Source organism: Ambystoma mexicanum, chromosome 9 (genome assembly GCF_040938575.1).
Source record: "Ambystoma mexicanum isolate Mex_15411 chromosome 9, UKY_AmexF1_1, whole genome shotgun sequence".
NCBI classification, from domain to species: Eukaryota; Metazoa; Chordata; class Amphibia; order Caudata; family Ambystomatidae; genus Ambystoma; species Ambystoma mexicanum.
In genome coordinates, this window is record NC_090931.1 from 899,288,921 (window position 1) to 899,310,614 (window position 21,694).

The 21,694-nt window shown below is 43.9% G+C and overlaps 1 protein-coding gene across 5 annotated transcripts in view; it reads right to left on the bottom strand.

Moving 5' to 3' along the window:
* DIP2A (disco interacting protein 2 homolog A) overlaps positions 1 to 21,694 on the bottom strand; it is a 2,340,120-nt gene that overhangs the window by 197,839 nt on the left and 2,120,587 nt on the right. For all 5 annotated transcript variants that reach the window (XR_011274713.1, XR_011274712.1, XM_069616034.1 and 2 more), the window contains one exon: positions 5,845 to 6,013. Coding sequence is in view for 3 of the 5 variants with exons in the window: in XM_069616034.1 (XP_069472135.1) it covers positions 5,845 to 6,013 (169 nt within the window). In the remaining 2 variants the exon portion in view is untranslated. The remainder of the gene's footprint in view (positions 1 to 5,844; positions 6,014 to 21,694) is intronic.

Here is a 21,694-nt window from a genome sequence, read left to right on the forward strand (position 1 = left end):
CATTCTGGTTTCACCATCACCATCTTGTGGCCAATGCTGGATTTGACTTGTATGGACTTCATTGATTCACAGTGTGTCACCCTTTCTCAACTCTCATGCTGGACTTCCTTTGTATCTTGCACTCATGGTGGCCCTGAATCATGTTGTTCCCATCCTCATCTTGTATCCTGGCTTGCAACATTATGTGTTACTACCGACTTCAGCAATTGTATTCGCTCTACCCTCTTGCTTCTCCACTCTTTTAGACAGTTTATTCTCTGTTCTCTCCTCCTCTCTCTTTCTCCCATTTCCTCTCTCCTCCCCTTACTTTCTTCTATGCACTTACTCTATCAGAATGGTCTCTGGCCCCAGTATGATAGCAACCTTGTCTGTCTCCTCCCCCTCCCTGCTTTTTTTCCCTCCCCACAGCCTCCTCCAGCACTATATGAAATGTCGTCAGGCCTAGTACGATAGTCGCTTGTTTTGTTCCTCCCCTCCCTTTCTGCACCCCTCTCTCTCTCACCTTTTGTTTTCTCCGGCTCTACCAGAAATGTCATCAGGCCTAGTACGGTAGTCGCCTGTTTGTTTCCATTTCCTTCCCACTCTCCCCCTTCCTTTCTTATCTATGCCTTAGCTCTTGCACCATCTGAAACGTCGTCAGGCCGAGTACGATAGTTAATTTCACATCCTTACTGTTCATGGCCTGTAAGAATGTTATTGTATTTTCCCTTGTTCCCTCCCTTGCCTTGAAGCACTCTGAAACACATTGTGTAGCACATTGTATAAAACTCTCATATATCATATTTAGGAAAATTGGAGTGGGGGATGGGAAGGGGGGGTTAAGTAAGCCTCAGTGTGCCTGTCCCCCTAAACCCCCAGTCATCCATAGGATAACATAGGGAACCTGTCCCTTTCCCTTCCATCTCTATTCCACTCAACTCTGGCCGTTGAACCCGGGTCGGAAATCCACCCCCTGGATTAGCCTGGGATTATTGTAAAATTTAAAATCCATAACCAACAAAAGCCTATTGAACCCTACCTAAAGATACGCAATTCTGTTATGAAACATTGTGTGGCTCCTGTGACCTCTAGGCATAAGGCCCCAGTCATCTTTGGGGCTGGTCTTCTTACGCTAGGATACCGTCTTGTGATCTGGTACCCATCACTTACTACATCGAAAATACTTACTTGTTTTGCTGACTGATGTATACTTGAACCTGCATAGATTTGTATCAGTGTTGTGCGATAATACTACTGGTTCCATTATTTTCCAGTGTGTTCAGAAGGCCCATAACACAGGACTGTATTTTTATTTGACTTCTTGTGTGTCATACTGTGTGGAATCATTGAGGGCCCATTACTCCACTCTCTCTCCACGCTTACTTGATTGGGTGTTGGCTAACCTCTCAGAGCTCCCAGTTCAACATAACTAGGGTGACCCTCCTAAGATTTGTTAAGAAAGATTTCTCTTTTGGAAACTTTCCCTCCATAGTTTCTATGGACCCCAATCATTTTGCTTCATTTTTTAACCTGCTGTGACTTTTTCTGAGGGAGGGGGAGTAAAGCCTTCTGCTTCCCTTCCCCTGCCTTTTGCTAATTTGTTATGAGGATACTGATCAGTCCTTCAGGCCATCAGTACTAGGAAAGTATGTTTCCCCTTTTCTTTTACTTTTTGGAACTTTTTAACATTGCACACAACATCTTACAATGCAGTGCAAGGGGGATACTTTTGCATCATCCTAGCCTTTTATACTGGGGGGGGGTGTGTGTGTGTGTGTGTGTGCGCACAGTCTGGTCCTACTTGATATGATATGGCATTTGTAACACGCCTATACACAAGTGTTTCAAGGCGTGACGAGGCAAGGAAGGGGGGAACACAGGGAGATCAGAGACAACGATCTTACTAGGCCAAGTGACATTGAGATTGCGAAAGTGCAGGGGAGGCGGGAGGGGGCAGTGCTGTATATGGGATCAAAATAATAACAGGAAGTGCGGCCAGCCGGTGGCAGGTGCAAGGGTAAGTGCAGACAGCAGGTGTCCAAAAGTGCAGGTAGGTGTACTGTAGGGTTACAGATACAAACCCAAGTGCAAGGGTTGCCGGGAGGCTGTGCGGGTGTGCAACTGAGCAGGCAGGGACCTGGGCCCGGAATCAGAGGGTAGCCAGATAACCAGTGCACTATCAGACAGGAAATCAGCAGGGGAGAGAAAGAGAGAAGGCAGAAGCAAAGAGGAAGGTCTTGAGGTGCATCCAGAACCAGAGATGGTTCTCCTCAAGTTTCAGAGAGGCAGGGAGGCTTTTCCAGAGGGAGGCGCCAGCCAAAGAAAGAGATCTACCACCAACTCGTTGCTTAGAGAAGCGACTGACCCCGAGGGTGTTGGAGGTGGAGGAGCGAAGAGCTTGAATAGGAAGGTATTTACGAAGACAGAGTTGGAGGTATTGAGGACCCAGGCCCCAGAAGGCCTTGTGGACAATGCAGCAGGTCTTGAACTTAATCCTTGCAGCCACTGGCAGCCAATGCAGAGATTTCAGTGCTGGAGAGATACGATCCCTGGGCTTGAGGCCAAGGACAAGTCTTGTAGTCCTGTTCTGGATGAGTTGCAGAGGACAGAGAGTAGAAGCAGGCAGATTTAGAAAGAGGCTGTTGCAGTAGTCCAGCCTAGAGGGAACCCGAGTCTCAGAGACAGTGAGCTTCTGGGAGAAGGAGAGGAAAGGAAAAATACCTCTTAGGAGGTGCAGTTGATAGTCTGACTTCTTAGAGAGTGTGGAGTCGAAGATGACCCTGAGGTTCTTAGCCTCACAGGTGGGAGCAGGAAGAGGGCCAAAGGAGGCCGGCCAGAGAGTGACACGAAAGGAGGGTGCAGGTGTGACAATGAGGAGATTCTCAGTTTTACTGGCATTAAGGCAGAGATCGTTGGCGGCACACCACTCCTGGATAGCAGGCAGACAATCGGAGATGAAAGTAAAAGAAGAGGAGGCAGAAGGGAGCCTGTAAATGAGCTGAGTGTCATCCGCATAGCACTGAAAGTTGGAGCAGAGATCGGCAATGCAGTAGGCGAGAGGTGCCAGGTATTGGTTGAACAGCCAGCAAGAGAGGTTAGACCACTGTGGAACACCACAGGTAGAGAGTGGGAGGGTCGATCAGAGAGGAACGAGGTCAGCCAGGCCAGGGCCTGGTCAGTGATACCCCAGTTATCATGGAGACTGTTGAGCAGGATGGCCTGGTTGACCGTGTCAAAGGCAGAAGAGAGATTGAGTAAGATTAGGACAGATTGCTGTCCAATCAGGAACAAACCCCAGAAGCAGACTTTCTGTCACCAAGGATGTAGATAATCCCAGCCCCCTTGCTTAACGGATGAAATCAATATATATATATATCTCTCATGCAGCAGTGCCACCAGCTTGTCTTTAGGCATGCATAAAAGTAACAAAAAATATTGTTTAAAACAAAAGCATCCCCCTTGCACGGCATTGTAAGACGCTGTGTGGAATGTTAAAAAAACAAAAATTTAGAAGGAAGACAATATTTAATTCCCAGTACTGATAGTCTGATCGACTAATCAGTTTCCCCATAGCATTTGAGCAAAACGCAAGGGAAGGGAAGCTGAAGGATTTACTTCCCTTCAGAAAAGTCAGGCAAAGAGCAAAAACACAGGAAAAAGATTAGGATTTCAAAGGAAAATATGGAGGGAAAGTTGCAAAAAGAAAATCTTTCCTATCACACACTCATACAGGGGCAAGTAAAACCCTGCACACCCAGTCTTATCATCCGGGCCAACCAGCAAAATTTGCATAAACTCAGGCACACCCATACAGAAATATATTGAGGTCTCTAAAGAACCTTTAAACATTTTAATGGTATACAGTGTTAATAACGAAAAATAAATAACGACAAACATTTTCAGTGACACCTGAATAACAAAATAAATGTTGACACTTTTAATAAAAGTATATGTGGGGGTGGGGCAAGGAATAAAAAAAGACTGGTGGGTTTGGGGGGTTAGTAAAGCAGGGGACCACTCAAATAAAATAATGTGATATGTTGTCATTATTTAGGTGTCACTAAATATGTATGTTGTTATTTATGGTGTCGTTTTAAACACATGGAAACATTTTAACCGGGATTAAACACAAAATGAGGATGGGTTTGAGGGCTCTACAAGAGCTTATGTCAGAAGAACGGACATCGCTCATCGTACACACAAAGGCAGAAAGGCCACAAAACAAAAAGGCTGTAGGTAGTTCTTACAAAAAATCTTTAGTACCTAATGGCTACAAAATAGGGCCATGTGGCTACTAAGACCATAAAAACGGCTACAGCCCTAATGTAGGAGAAACAACGTACAGCTGCCAGCAGACAACTTTCTAACAAAGGTACAGGGTGCAACAACTCATACTCGGACCGAATGGGGTGCTCAACAGCACTCCTGACTCCACTAACAATATGGATTATTAAGAACTAGCTGGGGTACCCGACGCTGCCCGTGTGCTGATCAAGTGGTGTCTCATGTGCCCTGGAGGATGTTGCTCGTGTCCTCTGGTTGGCACGTTGTGCTGCTGTTTGTTGTTGTGTTTCAGAAGCTCTTGATATTGATTGTTCGCTTCGCATCAGATGGAGCTTTTTCAAGTGCTGATCGTTTTTTGTGCAGCATGTTTCAGTCACTCAATGGCTTCAGCACATTTCAAAAAATGTTCAAGAAAGATTTATTGTGCTCTCTTCTTGTGAGTGAAATTAAGTAAACTAACCTTGACATTTCCCATATTTGGAGTGGCGTGATAAAAAAAATTGAATTTGTTTTTTAAATCCCCTTTAAAAATGCTTTAATAAACACTTTCAAACTATATACAGTAGTAATACATTTCAAAGGAATAACCAATACATTGAACATTTTGCTTCAGACACTTTTCCAAATGTTGCCTCCTTCTAGTAAATACTGTAGGTAATCGGGTTGAGCATCAATAAATGAGGGTGTCTACGGCGTGAATTTTGTGCATCCAAACAGACTACAATCTTGCCCCAAACAAATGAGGAATCCATGCAAAATTTGTAAGCAGTGGGTTCAACAGTGTATATTTGTATAGCCGGACAAACATACACACACGCATCCACCCACATTTTTGTTTGCATATAAGATTTTTGCATCCAAACATAGACTACGATCTTGCCTCAGACAAAAGAGAAATACATGCAAGATTTGGTAGACGTGGGTTCAACGGTGTGGATTTGTATAGCCGGACAAACATACACCCAAACATACATTCAACTTTATATATAAAGATGGCACAACCAGAAAATGTTGCAGCGACAGGGGGACTTGGATAGACAACCCTCTCACAGCAAAAAGAAAGATGAACACTTAAAGAAGACAGAAGGGAGTTTTGGGGAGAAACTGAAGGTGCAAATAGAAACCCAAAATGGAATTCTGCCACGAAAAAAAACATTGGATAATTCTATTGCACTCAGTGTTCTCTACTTCATACACACTAACCCTACTTCTGGAATATAGTGTTTGTTTAAATTCTTTAGCCAGCCTTCTGGCTGGTCTCAACCCAGACTAGAACCACACATATGATGTACTTCTTCCCAAAGATCTATTATGCCCAGTTTAACATATACTGTAACACCTTTAACATGCTAGGACACATCACTCTAACAAAGATCTAGTGTGGACTCGTTAGCAGATTAGGTTTGAGACAATTCAGGCATGAGACAGCATACAATGAGGGCATTCATCAGCAGTCTGAGACCCAATGTACAGCAGTCTGCAGAGCATCACTTAAAAACACAATACAGTCACCCAAACATCAATGTGAGCAGCAATACACACATTACAATGTTGCAAAAATAAGATGCAGCATAAACATACCCGTAAAGTGTCAGTCTGAGTCCCTACACCTTTCGTGCACATCTCCATTACGGAATAGGAGCAGAAGGTGACGCGAACTTTGTACTGGCTGACAGCAGCTAGCCAGAGACAGACGTTACTCTCCAGCTCCAATGGAGGAACTAAGATTGACTGGTGTCCTGAGTACACACTGGAAAAAGAAACACAATTACAGAACACTTATTACATCATTGTAAAGACACAATGAACTACATGCCTCAAAACAGTTATGTGGTAAGATGCGCAGTTTGGGACTCTGTACCGTAGGGTGGCTCCAAAGAGACAGCACTGCTGAGCTGTCTATAGTAGGGGCATTCTAGCTGCAATGGATCCTGTATTTGGGGGTGAGTGGAGCAAACGGGTGCTTATTACTGTTCAATTATCGAGCAAACAGGAATGTAAGGACATGCAGCTATGCAATAGTGTGTGTGTGTGTTCTTGGTTACATCAGAGATTGTACTTCCCTGCTTTATTCTGTGTGTGGTTGTGTGGGTGTGTGTGTCATCTTTTCAAAGATCTCAAGATGCAAAAAGCAGTCAGAGCTTGGGTAAAATTGGAGATTCAGAATACTACTTGGGTGTGACAATCCATGCAGAAGAAAAAAATAAAAGAAATGGCACATCACATCTAAACCACATTTTTATCCCAGCAAAGGGTCAGTCAAGCAAAAAGAGAAAAACTCCACAACAAAAACTAACATTTGTAGGGTGAAGAAAAAGAACCTTTGTATAAATATGTTAGAAGTGGTGGTCAAGAGCCCACACATTTTCGCAGCTGAAAAAGTATGGCCTCTGAGCCCTCAGACCAACTCCAAAAGATTTACAGAATCTCCTCTTTGAGCCATGAGGATCTCTCTGCATATTTCTGTCATTTATGATTGTGATTTAGCAACAAAAAACTATGTTCTGCAGGGTAATATTTTAACACACAGTGGGTTTATGTATGGATTGAGCACATTCGATCAAGGGTACCCCTTTCAAAGTGCCCACTATGCTTTTGTGCCAAGTACATGCTGTGGCATGGAGAGCTATTGCTGCAGAAGCCATCAGGCGACAATTAATGGAGTCCTCCCAGGTTCGCTTGTGACAAATGTAGATTCATCCCAGACAATGGGATGAATTTTCACAGACTTGTGTTCGGTCTGAGAGCAACTAACCCACAAGCTATGCAACAAGGATTCCCATTGGGGATCCTAACTATTTTAGTGGTACACGTGGCAAAGCAGTCAGGTGCCATCTGTTAGGAAATATCCTTCTTGCAGCTTTCCTTCAGTTGACATCAATGAACCTCCAGCCATTTTGCTATTGAACCCTAACATGACCTTGGAGGTCTGTAAAGCCTTTTTGCTACACTTACCTTGCTCAACTCCTTTATTTTGGGTGCACTGGTCAGCGCTTTTGGTTACCACTGCAGGGGACTGTGCCCCTGTTTGCGAGTCCTTTGTTCTTTTTAATACAGCACACCCCACAAAGTCTGGAAGGGGTACTTTGTATCCCCTTTCTTTGGTTTGCTTTAACCTTCTTGTTCTTTTCCTGATGTGCCAAGGGTAGGCCGGTGCACTCCTTTGCGTTGTTTACTGCATAATGCCATTTTGAGTAGCATATACTCAAAGAACAAATGAGATACCTATCAGTGATGTTCATTCTTTTTTTTGTATTCTTTTTTTTAATGAAAGTTTATTACAATTTTCGAATCAAGAAGAGTGGGGTCACCAGGTAATACAAACAAACAATAGGCCAAGACTTTCCCCAGTATCAATACTTGATCCCCACCAGTCTCGCCCCTACTCTTCTCACACTAATCCCCAAAACACCCCACCACCTCCCCCAGGCCAGGTGGCCAGTATAAAAAAAAAACTCAGTCTGCAGCACAAGGTATCAACAGAAACAGCGTTATCTTCCATATTTGTCGAAGAAAGGGATCCAGCACACCTCTATGCTATCCTTAAATTCATCCAACATCTCAAACTAGATCTTTTCTCCAACTCATCCTTGCCCTTCTCTCGCTATGCAGTTCAGCAAGCAACAATTCTGCCTACAGGCTGGCCACCAAAGCCTTTGATCCCTTCTTCCGAAACAGGATCTTCTTGAAGGGAGTTAGGCAAAGTTTGTATGCAGTACCCTTTGCTTGCACTTCAACAACTCTGACTACAGGTAATAGGAAACCTAACCTTTGGTACAAGTTGTACTACACGGTTTGGTAGTATGTTGACCAGCCAGGCTTATCTCAAGAGGGGTCAGTGTGAGCTATAGGGGAGTTACACAGAGGTTCACAATGACAAGTATTCAAATAAACACTTACGCACAAGGTTTCTTGAATAAACAATTATTAATTTATCAGTCAGTTAGAATAAGCCTTCTTCAGAAGGGAGCAATATAGCAGTAACACTCAAATACACTTCAAAACACACACTTAAGTTAGTCAAAGGAAAAGATTAATATGACATAACCAGAGATCTCACAAATATTATTAAAGCAGTTAAGTACTTTTGTAAAACCCCCCCAATGCAAAGTTAGTTAACCCTTTCCTGGAAGAAAGACCAAACACACTTGCAGAAGAAAGAAGAGTCATTCAGGGAGCCAAGCTAAGCCAAAGTCAATTGAGCAAAAGTCTAAGTGAAACTGAAGCACTTCTCAGAGGTAAGTCAAAGTCTTGCACAATGTTTTAAAAGTCTTTGTAAAGAAGAATTCAAAGTAGGGCCACAAGCTGTTTAAGCTTTTGAGGAAAAGAAGCTATCAGCAACTCTACAGAGCAACCACAACAAGTCTCACCAACAGAGAGCAAGTGTAGTTACAAAACAAGAGGTAAGCACTCTCAGGCTTTACAGTACCTTTGTATAGAAGAAAAAGTGCAGCAGATCACAGTTGTGGGGACAAGAGAGAGGACTTCTGGGGACTCCTGCACTGCAATGGGACGGTCACTGCTCGCAACCGGCAATCTTTCAAACAAGTGACACTTCAGTGTTTCAGTTCCTCGCGACCACCGTGAATAGCAACACTGCGGTTTCCGGCTTTCGAGATGAACTTTCCTTGCTTTTGGGGTCGAGCACTCTGTTGAGGTGGCTCAGGCTTGGTCAGTCCTGCTTCCTGGGCGTCCGGAAGATCTTCCTTGAGGTCCTGGCCAACTTAAAAGCAACACACACAATCTGGTGTTCCTCTCCCTGGCATTTCGGTTTCCAGCAGCAACTATGTGGAAATACAATCAGCTCTGAGAGAATGTCCAGGTGGCTTATTTTGGAGTTGATTGGTCCCACCAACTCAAGGGGAGAAGTCGTCCTTGTAGGGGCTTCTCTGTAGATACAAATTTGGAGTTTCAGCACGGCAGCAGGGCTTCACCGGGCAAACCAACAGTCCAGGAGTTGCAGCAGGTTTCCTCTTCAAGTTCTTCTTTGGTTCCTTCGTCCAGTGGTCGACTCTGTAGAGCTGCTGACAGCTTCTTTGCCTCACAAGCCTAAACAGCTTGTGGCCTTACTTTGAATTCTTCTTTCTACAAAGACTTTTAAAGCATTGTGCAAGACTTTGACTTACCTCTGAGAAGTGCTACATTTTCACCTAGACTTTTGCTCAATTGACTAAAAGCTTAGCCTGGCTCCCTGAATGACTCTTCTTCCCTCTGTGAATGTGTTTAGTCTTCCTTCCAGGAAAGGGTTAACTAACTTTGCATTAGGGGTTTTTACAAAAGTACTTAGCTGCTTTAATAATATTTATAAGATCTCTGGTCATATCATATTAATCTTTTACTTTGACAAACTCTTAAGTGTGCATTTTGAAGTGTATTTGAGTATTACTGCTATATTGCTCCCTTCTGAAGAAGGCTTATTCTAACTGACTGATAAATTAATAATTGTTTATTCAAGAAACCTTATCTGTAAGTATTTATTTGAATACATGTCATTGTGAACCTCTGTGCAACTCCCCTACAGCTCACATTGACCCTTCTTGAGATAAGCCTGGTTGCTCAACACGCTACCAAATTGTGTAGTACAAGCTTATACAAAGGTTGGGTTTCCTATTACCTGTAGTCAGAGTTGTTGTAGTGCACCCAAAGGGTACTGCATACAAACTTTGCCTAACACTGGTGGCACTGGTGGGATATAGTGTAGAGATGTTACACTAAGAATTTGCTTTGCTTTTGTTCAACTAAAAACCTTCACAAGGCTAAGCTCCACTAGAAAAGCAATTGTAACATGCCAGATATGGATAACTTCAGGCAGGAAGTCCTGATCATTCTAACAGTAGAGCAACTGAAAGAAATGTGTAAGGTTGGGAGTCTACCAGTAAAAGTTAAGAAAAATGAACTAATTGCAAGATTGTTGAATAATCAAAGTCTGGGTAGTAGGCCTGCCACACCTAACCCACGAAATGTGGAAAATGATAATGAGGATGATAATTCAGAGTCTAACTCTAATGTTGTTGAAGAGTCAGCGGAGTCCCAAGAAGGGAGCCCCTCTTTGCCTCAACCTGTATCCACAGGGACCCCACAAGGGCCATCAGAGTCCAGAATGTGTGTCTCTTGAGAAAATGAGACTTGAGTTAGAGTTCAAAAGATTACAAATCCAAGCTGAAACCAAACATCCGGACATCAAACTAAGGGAAATGGAAATGCAACATGCTCTTGAAATGAAGAAATTGTCTCTTGAAAATGTATCTATCCCAGAGTCTTCTAGGTCTTCCAGTCCAAAGAGACCTTGCAGGTCTAAAGAAGCAGCGAGGTATGTATGATGTGAAACTTGATATTTTGGATTGGGTGGGTGCTTTAGAATATAACTATGGGATTCAGGGTTCCAAAGGGAACCAGTTGATTCCTGGGCTTTTGTCTAGGTTCCCCCATGTTGCAACTGATGTTGTAATGGAGGTGGGAGAACTTGAAAGGTTGGAGTATGAAAATGCAAAGCTAGCTTTGATTGCTAGATTTGGGAAAACTCCTTCCCAGTACCCTAAGAGGTTTGGGACCCTCAAAAAGACTGATGGTACCCCTTGGGCTACCTGGGTGTGTGAATGTTTGAAAAACATAGATGGTTGGATTAAGGGTTACAGAGTGAACTCCTTTGGAGGAATGAGAAATCAATTTTTATTGGAGTCTATTTTTGTGCCTGCTCTCATGAGCCGAGACAGCACTTGGCTGACTCAAAAGAGATTGATCCCAAGAAGCTAGCAAACACTTCTGACTTGTCGGTTGCCAACAGGGCTACTCAAAAGGATTCCGAGGCCCCTCACAAAAAGGATGAGGGGAAGCAGCACAAGAAAGATGACAAGGATCATGCTAAATCCTCCCATACAAAAGAGGGTCACAAACATAAGAAAGGTAAGCCATTTGGGAAACCAGGTCAGTCTAGTGAAACCTCTGGTGCCAAACCAGATGGTGGTCAGCAGAAGCCCCCCATTTATCAAGACATTTGGAAAATGTTATGCTTGTGGGTCAACTGACCATGTGAAAGGGGATCCCAAATGTAAGGGTAAACCTTCAGGGGTCCACACTGCCTCCTTAGCGTTCATCCCTGAGGGAGAAGTACATATGGCAAGTGGAAACTTTCAACTACTGGCTGAAGACCCCATTGGAGTCTCTGCCAGTGTTTTAGTGTCCCTGGGTCTGTGGGAACAGCAGAATGTAGATGTATATAACTCTATACCAGATAACACAAAAGAATACTACAAGGACAGTGTACTTGTAAATGGCCAGGAGACCCCTGCCATTAGCGACACTGAGGCCAGCATCACAGTGGTGGATGAAACCTTTCTCAAACCTGAGGATGTTGCTAAGGCACCAAAAGGCCCCCATAAGGTTGCTGGAGGCCCTATCCAGATTCTACTCTTGTAGTCCTATTCTTGAAGGACTTTGCCAACAGGCAGCTTCCCAGCTGAAAGGGCAAGAGCCAGGGAAGCACAGGTTGTACCAGGAGGATGGCCTCCTCTACAGTGAAAATATTGAGTCTACCCCAGGAGACTACAGAAGACTTGTAGTGCACCAGGAGATGAGACCCCTGTTTCTACAGTTTAGCCCATGAGATTCCTTTGGCTGGTCACTTAAGCCTTAAGAAGACCAAGGACATGATTTATGTTTATTTCTACTGACCTAAGATGGGGTCTGATGTAGATAAATTCTGTAGAAGCTGTCGCACTTGTCAGACATCTGGCAAGAGTGGAAACAAGAATGTGGCACCGTTGGTGCCTGTCCCAGTGGTGGGAGTCCATTTTGAGAGGGTAGGAATCGACATTGTTGGTCCCTTAGACCCTCCAACATCTTCAGGCAACCGATTTATATTGGTTGTGGTAGACCATGCTACCAGGTATCCTGAAGCAATAACTATGAGGACTGTTACTGCTCAGGCAGTGGCTAAGGCCCTATTTTTTACCAAAGCAGGTTTTCCTAAGGAGGTTATCTCTGACAGGTGATCCAACTTTATGTCGCACTACATGCAAGCCATGTGGAAAAACTGTGGAGTGACCTACAAGTTCTCAACAGCCTACCATCCCCAAACCAATGGATTGGCGGAGAGGTTTAACAGAACTATGAAGAGCACAATGGGTACTTTAGAAGAACCCCTTAGAAGAAAGTAGGACCTTTTACTGCCATGCCTTCTCTTTGCTTATAGAGAAGTCCCTCAAGAAGGGGTTGGCTTCAGCCCCTTTGAGCTTCTCTATGGTCATCTGGTTAGAGGCCCAATGGCCCTAATCAAGGAGGGGTTGGAGAGTGCTCAGTCCCACAAGCCAGTGAGAGTCACTGACTATGTGTTAGGTCTCCGAAGGAGAATTACACATATTATGACAGAAGCTTCAGATAACTTGAAAGCAGGTCAGGCTCTGGTGAAGCATTGGCATGACCAGAAGGCCAACATAGTTGAGTTTACTCAAGACCAGCTAGTTCTAGTTATGGTAGCTACAAGGCAGAGGGCCTTATAGGACAAATGAATTGGACCCTTCAAGGTTGTAGGAAAACTTGGAGAGGTCACTTATTTGGTGGACTTAGACAATCCTAAGGAGGCCCCCAGGGTCTTTCACACCAACCGCCTAAAGGCCTATGTCTCTAGACCAGAACTGGGAGCTTTGCTTCTAGCCTCTGCTCAAAAGGAGGAGGAGAGTGAACCTCTACCTGATCTCCTCAGGGGACAACCTTTAGATGGAAAGATGGAAAGAGTAAATCTCTCTTCTGATCCGACACTGGAACAACAGGAGGAGTGCAAAGCTCTGTTAAATCAGTTTGCCCCTCTGTTTTCACTATCACCAGGCTTGACCCCTTGAGGCCAGCATGAGATTCTCACTGGTGACTGTTTACCTGTTAAAAGCAGAGGTTACAGAATGTCAGACCATGTAAGAACCCCCATAAAGGAAGAGGTCAACAAGATGCTTGATCTCATGGTAATAGAGCCATCTATGAATCCATGGTCTAGTCTAGTTGTACTAGTACCAAAGGCAGGATCCAATGAGTTGAGATTCTGTGTGGACTATAGAGCTCTTAATGCAGTCACCACGACTGATGCCCATCCTTTACCTAGGAACGATGAGCTGGTGGACAAACTTGGTTTAGTCAAGTACCTCAGTACATTTGGCCTAACTTCAGGCTATTGGAGAAAACTGCATTTTCAACCCCAGGAGTCCTCTACCGGTTTAAGGTAATGCCTTTTTGACGAAAGAATGCCCCTGCTACATTCCAAAGGATGGTAAATCATGTTCTAAAAATTGGATGGAGGACTTCTGCATGGCATACTTGGATGACATTGCAGTGTTCAGCCCTACTTGGAAGGAACATATTGACCACTTAGGATATGTATTGCAGGCCTATTGAGCAGGCCAATCTGACCATAAAGGCAAGTAAATGTCAAATTGGTCAGAGTGAAGTGGTCTACCTTGGACATGAGGTAGGAGGAGGTGAAATAAGGCCATTGCCTAGCAAGGTACAAGCTGTACAAGACTAGGCCACCCCTCCTACTCAAACCCAAGTGAGAGCCTTTCTAGGTCTCACAGGTTATTATAGGAGCTTCATTGAGAACTATGGGACCATAGCTTATCCCTTGAATGTTATCTCCTCAACCAAATTCCCCCAGAAGGTCAGGTGGAATGAGGAGTGCACGAGGCATTTGAAGGACTTAAGAAAGCCCTTTGTCAAGCTCCAATCTTAAGAGCTCCTGACTACAACCAATCCTTTATTGTACAGACAGATGCTTCCAATACAGGTATAGATGCAGTTCTGAGTCCGCTGGATGAGAAAGGCAGGGAACACCCAATCTGCTTCATCAGTAGGAAACTGAAGGTACCTGAAACAAGGTGTGCAACCATAGAACGTGAATGTTTTGCTCTTGTGTGGTCTTTGAAGAAGTTTAGACCATACTTGTATGGCTCTATTTTTGTGATTCAAACAGACCACCAACCCCTGAGATGGTTAATGCAGATGAAGGGGGAGAATCCTAAATTGTTAAAATGGTCAATCAGCCTACAGGGGTTTGATTGTACCATTGAACACAGGTCAGGGTATAATCACCAAAATGCTGATGGTCTCTCCAGAAAGTATGACCGACTGGAGTAAGGAGATTCATCCAGGGGTGGATTAAATCCTCTTGTCCCTTAGTCTGAGAGTGGGGGGGAACGGGTGTTAGGGAGAATTCTCCGAAATTTGCTAATTCCCTCCACCTTAGAGACCCCCAGCAACTTTTCTGGATTTTGAGGACTTGTTTTTTTTACCCTGGAGAGAGGGAGACCCTTTTGCCCACTCTCACATGTATTTTATTGTGATTTTTGAACTCTGTTTCTTTTGGTTATGGAGTCTGACAAACTCCATAGGCATCATCTGTCATGATGCATAGCCCCGGGCATCCAGACCACGTCCATCAGCCCTGGGGGCAGGCATCATGTTGCCTTGAGAAAACCCAGCAACCCCTGCTAGGGGCTGTCTGGGTTTAGTCCTGGCGCCAATGGCGGCAGGCTCATATGGGACATCAGTCCTGGCGCCATAGGCGCCAGGCTCATAAGTGCACACTTACCTGATGCAGACCATGCTGCAAGAAGATCCAAGCCCATGTGAGGCCTGGAAGGGACTACTTTACCTTAGGGACTATTTTGTTACTCGGGTGTGGTCGGGGAGGAATACCTACCTGGGACTACTTTGGAGGCTATTTAAAACACGCCCGAAGAGCAGCACACGCTTCGCGTTATTCTGCATCCAGCAGCGTAACGTTCACCGTGCCAGCAGCAGCATCCAGCCTTCTGCCACGTCCGCCTCGAACCTGGAGTACCTAGAAAGAAGGAAAGAAGCAAAGGTTAGAACAAGAATATTACCCGATTTATTTCCTGATCCCGGATTCATCGCATCTTCAAACCTGAGGAAAGACTTTGTTTTAAACGCGTCGCATCACCAACAGCAGCGCCGCGCCATACTCACCGTTCCACGCAGCATCTCTTCGATCCGGCGCTGTCTCAATCTTTACATCGCCGAATTCCGGCACCTAAATGGGGACAAGAAACAACTAGGTGAGCAGAGAGAACAGACAAAGACAATCTCTTTAGCCGCCATATGCTTACCTGATTTTACTGCCAGAGGTATTATTCATCAGCACGCCACCTCTTCTTTTGCCGCACCTGTGAGAAAAGGAGAAAGCAGCCAGTTTAACCCTGGGCATTATTTACTGGACAGTGTTGGGTAACACAGACTTTTACCGGAGCTCTTTCAGTTGTCAATCTTCTTATTGGGTCAAAGCTGCAAGATAAAAGAGGATTTGGACAGGAGTGAATTCCAGACATTTTGAACTCTTACGAACTATATACTTACGGCTCTTCGCCAGGACCTTTTGGAGTCAGGATTCGACTACAACTCTTCCAATATCTTCAGGCCAGTGAAGTAACTGGTCATCAACGCGCCCCGCGTACTTCGCAGGATGGAGGGCTCATCCTACAAGAATATAAGGTAAGATTGCTGAGAGGGCACTTCAGTGGTGATAAGAGGGGAGGACAGTGGGGGTGCTATCACTTGAATCCACAAGTGGCTAAATCCATCTCTCCCACTTGTAGGAGCATATTTCTACGAGTCAAGCAAACAAGAATTGGAGGGCAGATCCAGTCAGTCATCGCTGCACTACGCATCACGTGGGTGGAGGCCGCAGCAGTCCGGGTCCGACCGACGCTCCTGTGGGAGCCAGGTGAGCGTAACATCTTTTACATTGTCACGCAGCACCTTCAGTGCAGTGACACAGGAAGTCTTTCAGATTTACAACTGTTTCCTAGAGCAGTAAAACGAAATTGACTTTACATACATTTGTAAGTTTCTAGACCCAGCACACAGTATATCTTACATTAGGGTGCTGGAGGGGTTGCTTAGTATCCCCTTTGTCTAGGTTCTCATGTAACATGCTTATGTTACCCTTTCCTCGATGAATGGCTGGTGGCAGTGGTTTCGTTTTAACTATCGTGGTGTGCATTTACCGAGGGCTGCGTTCACAACTGCAGTAAAGCACCCAAGGGTGCCATTTTTGTCAAAATGGCCCGGTCTTCTTTTTTCACCATTTCTTTGTGGAAAGGTCCTTCTTGAGATTTACTCTGTGCACCAAACCAGGTTTGGTCCCATGTTCGCTTTGTCTTTGTCAGGATTCACGAGTGAAGCCCGCCTCTGGCTCCAGGTTGTCTGGGGTAGGCAGGAAGTGAGGGAGGTGCCCGAAACTCCCTGTACTTAGTCTCCTAGGAGACCCAAATGCACTCTGTGATGATTGGCCGGCTGACTGTCCGGCAAGGACAGCCAGACTTCTGGGTGACTGACAGCGGGCTGGAATGAATGGGACAGAACTGAATAAAAGGCGAGGCTTTTTGCTTGGAAGGCAGAGTCGACCACTGGACGAAGGAACCGAAGAAGAACTTGAAGAGGACGCCTGCTGCAACTCCTGGACCGTTGGTTTACACGATGAAGCCCTGCTGCTGTGCTGAAACTCCAAATTCGTTTCAACAGAGAAGCCCCTGCAAGGACAATTTCTCCCCTTGAGTTGGTGGGACCAATCAACTCCAAAGTAAGCCACCTGGACATTCTCTCAGAGCTGGTTACATTTCCACAGAGTTTCTGCTGAAAACCGAAACGCCAGGGAGCGGAACACCAGATTGTGTGCGTTGCTTTTAAGTTGGCCAAGAGCTCCGGGAATATCCTCTGGACTCCCAGGAAGCAGGACTGACCGAGCCTGAGCAACCTCAGAGTGCTGGACCCCAGAAGCAAGGAAAGTCCATCTTGACAGCCAGAAACCGCAGTGTTGCTATTTGCGGAGGTCGCGAGGAGCTGAAAGACCACAGTGCCACTTGTTTGAAAAATTGCCGGTTGCAAGCGGCGACCGTCCCTCTTGTCCCCACGACTGAGGCCCAGGAACACCGAGATCTGCAGAGCTGCACAGGAACATAAGTCATCTGCTGGACTTCTTCAATTCAAAGGTACTGTAAAGCCTGAGAGTGCTTACCTCTTGTTGTGTAACTACACTTGCTCACTGTTGGCAAGACTTGTTGTGGTTGCTCTGTAGAGTTGCTGATAGCTTCTTTACCTCAAGTCTAAACAGCTTGTGGCCCTACTTTGAATTCTTCTTTCTACAAAGACTTTTAAAACATTTTGCAAGACTTTGACTTACCTCTGAGAAGTGCTTCAGTTTCACGTAGACTTTTGCTCAATTGACTTTGGCTTAGCCTGGCTCCCTGAATGACTCTTCTTCCCTCTGTGAATGTGTTTGGTGTTCCTTCCAGGAAAGGGTTAACTAATTTTGCATTTGGGGGGGTTTTACAAAGTACTTGCATGCTTTAATATTATTTGTGAGATCTCTTGTTATATCATATTAATCTTTTTACCTTTGACAAACTCTTAAGTGTGTGTTTTGAAGTGCACTTGAGTGTTGCTGCAATATTGCTCCCTTCTGAAGAAGGTTTATTCTAACTGACAGATAAAAAAAATTAATAATTGTTTATTCAAGAAACTGTATGTGTAAGTGTTTATTTGAATACTTTTCATTGTGAACCTCTGTGTAACTCCCCTACATCTCACATGGACCCCTCTTGAGATAAGCTAAACAAGAGCTTTAAAGTCCTCTTTTCTTCTGGGGCCTGTGTGGCAGGGGACGAAACATAAGTAACAAGAGATGCCACAGCACAGCTACCCTTCCTGCCACGCAGAGGGCGTCCAATATCCAACGACATTACACTTATGTAAATGTCATCCCTAATTTAGATATGGGTACCACGCAATTTTTCATAAAAAATATACATATTTTAATATTATCAAATGATAAAAATTCTTACAAAAATGTACAACAATTATGACATTTTAAAAGCAAAATAAAAATCAGTCTCAGTCAAATCATGGGAGCAAAACAAAAAAGAGAAGAACATTCTCCTAATGTCAAGATTCAATTTTGACGACAACAAGTGTGAGGTTAGTACTTCAGCGTGAAAACATTGCGAGTGCCTATCAATAGTGACCTTGCTTCGACATTGTTATTATTGTCATTACTGTTGTTTCAAGAAACTATTGAAACATAGATGTCGTGTGGACCATTTGATGTGTTTCTAGGTCCAGTAATTACACAAAACACGTGCTTGAATGAATCTTGTTGGCGTGTCTTATTGGACCTGTCTTCAGGACACTTCTAGGTTTTCGAGCACAATTTTTGTTGACCATATTGTTTTGACGCGACTTTCATATGTTCTGACAATCTAAAACCCAAACATATGTGCATAATATCAGTAATTTAGAGAAAGGTACCCTATTCTTATCATTGTGTTTTGAGGTTGGAATATCAAGTGACTGACCTTACATTTCTTTTTTTGCGTCTAAGGAACCATGTCAACTTCAAATTTGCACAGTTGATCTTATATTTCTTTTCAACTGAAATAGTAAAAATAGCAATTCACATATCTTCTTTATTCTTCTGTTTTCTAGGTGTAATATTTAAACCAGATAGAATTTCTTTCTTGTTTTTAGAAATACCTTTTCATAATGTAAGTCTTTCTTATAATATGCTTACATTTTCAATCAATTCCATAAATGCCCTTTAAGTATTTTCACAGTCACAACCTTTAGGTCACCAACTCGTTTGTCATTGGTATAATCGCTACACAGGACATTCTATACATTTCTGTATAACTGATCCCATAACGTCAAAGAGTTTATTACCTTAATACAACTTCAAATGCGTGTTATTTTTTCAATGCTAGTCCGCCATCAGGGGTTTCCTACTGATGGACCGCGTGTGCACGGGTTGTTATTCAGTGCACCTGTATAACAGAGGTCTAAATTAATGCAAATTTTTATCATGATTCAGAATTTCGTTTAAAAGAACGACTATCAAATGCCACTTAAGTGATGTGGATGATGTTTGACCACACTTCGTTTATTTGTATCTTTTTCACATAATGAATGTCCTTACTCAGCAGTTCCGCCTTGTGATTCAAGGGATAGGTGTTACGGCAGTTCTGTGATATTACATTGCGTATCCTGAAAATAAGAGTGGCCAGCTAAATTAGTTTTGTTTCCCACAGGATTACTACCTCCCGTCAGTGGACACTTTAAGTGCAGCAATTGCTTGGTCTGCTGCCTTACTAGTAACATCAAGGAAATAGACCTGAAAGGTAGAAAATAGCTATTGACCACATTCACTAACTGCAACACAAAATGGGCCATTTATGGTATTAAGTGCCCATGCGGTCTCCTATATATTGGAAAGACGAAGAGACATGTGAAGCAACGGATCTGCGAGCACAGGCCGTGTGTGAAAAATATGGTAGAGGATAAACCTCTGGTGGCTCATTTTAATTCTGCCAAACACACTCAAGAAGACATCTATTGGTTCATTATCGAAACTGTTGGAGCACACCACCGGGAAGGGGGGGGGAGAATAGAGACCTTAAATTAAGGAAATTAGAACAAAAATGGTTTATGACCTCAATTCAGTTAAGGAAGGTTTGAACATCGCAATTGAATGGAGCCTATTTGTCCATTAAGGCCCCCCGGCAAGTGCTTTATTTAGTGACTAGATTGAAGGAGATCTAATCGATTATAGAATCTTTTTGATTTCTCCCATTAACTTCTTAGCCTCTGCGGTATATAGAAGCCCGCTTGTGTTGTGTCCATAATGATGTGGGTTATTTAGAGAGATGCATAAACCTTTTTAGCGTCCACAACTCGTGCTGCATGGAAACATCTTGAGCATGACATTTACTAAATAATATGAGCCGTAAATTCAACCACAAGGCAATAAGTACACATCAACGAAAGCCTGGATGTGCCACTTTATTATTTTACTGTGATGGTGCTAGAAAATTAAGGTAGATATCTGCTGTATGTGTATGCGAGTAGATACACGGGCCCGATCCAATATGGCGCCAAATTGTTTCTAGCGCGCACGTACCATGCGCGCTGGCTTCCGAATAAGTTATCGCCGTAGAATCATGTGAAGCTCCGTTTCCGGAAGCAGTCACATCGGAGATCACCCGACGGAGAGCAGCGTTACCGCGGGAAAGTGCGAGTAACCTATTCTCAATACTCGGGCTAGAAGTAATCCCGTGGGAAACAAAACTAATTTAGCTGGCCACTCTTCTTTTCAGGATACGCACTGTAATATCACAGAACCTCCGTGACCCCTATGCCTTGAATCAGAAGGCGGAACTGCTGAGTCACGACATTATGTGAAAAAGATACAAACAAACCGAGTGTGGTCAAACATCATCCACATCACTTAAGCCCTGATGGCAGACTAGCATTGAAGAAATAACACGCATTTGAAGTTGTATTAAGGTAATAAACTCTTTGACGTTATGGGATCAGTTATACAGAAATGAATAGGATGTCCGGTGTAGCGATTATACCACTGACAAACGAGTTGGTGACCTAAGGTTGTGATTGTGAAAAGACTTTTAGGGCATTTATGGAATTGATTGAAAATGTAAGCATATCATACGTAAGACTTAGATTATGAAAAGGTGTTTCTAAAACAAGAAAGAAATTCAATCTGGTTTAAATATTAGGTCTAGAAAACAGAAGACTAAATAAGATATGTGAATTGCTATGTTTACTATTTCAGTTGAAAAGAAATATAAGATCAACTGTGCAAATTTGAAGTTGACATGGTTCCTTACACACAGAAGAACAAGTTACTTCTTACCTTGTAACGTTCTTTCGACGGAATGTTCCTCCGACGTATTCCTCATCTTAGATATCTCCTTCCAGCTCTGCTGGCCTTGGAAAATTGTTCTCTAGAGGGCGCTGCGCGTCGACGTCCTGCGAGTCGATGTCCCTCGACAGCCGCCGTATCAACGTCATCCTGCCTATATAGGCCGTGCGCAGCGTCCGTTGCTCAGTTCCGTTTTGTAGCCCAGAGTAATTCTTTCTGGACTAGACTAATCACCCTGAAGGGGCGTAAGCTGCAACACCAAGGGAAGTAGAACTGCGGGGATGGATGGGAGGGTCGATGAGGAATACGTCGGAGGAACATCCCGTCGAAAGAACGTTACAAGGTAAGAAGTAACTTGTTCTTCGAAGGGATTGTGTCCTCCGACGTATTCCTCATCTTAGATAGGCTCCCATAGCAGTATTCTATTATCGGAGGAGGGAGTACTGACTTCATGCTGTCTTCTATTGATGAATAGAATGCAGTACAGCCCTTCCAAACCTAGTCTCTTGACTGGAGGCGGAATCCAAGTTGTAAAATCGTGTAAAGGTATGGACAGACAACCATATAGCGGCCGCACAGATGTCTTTAACCGGCACACCTCTTTTGAGGGCCGATGAAGCTGCAATACCTCTGGTCGAATGAGCCCTAAGGTTTTGAGGGGGCTCTTTCCCTGCCAGTTTATAACATTCCAGAATGGCTAGAATGATCCATCTGGAA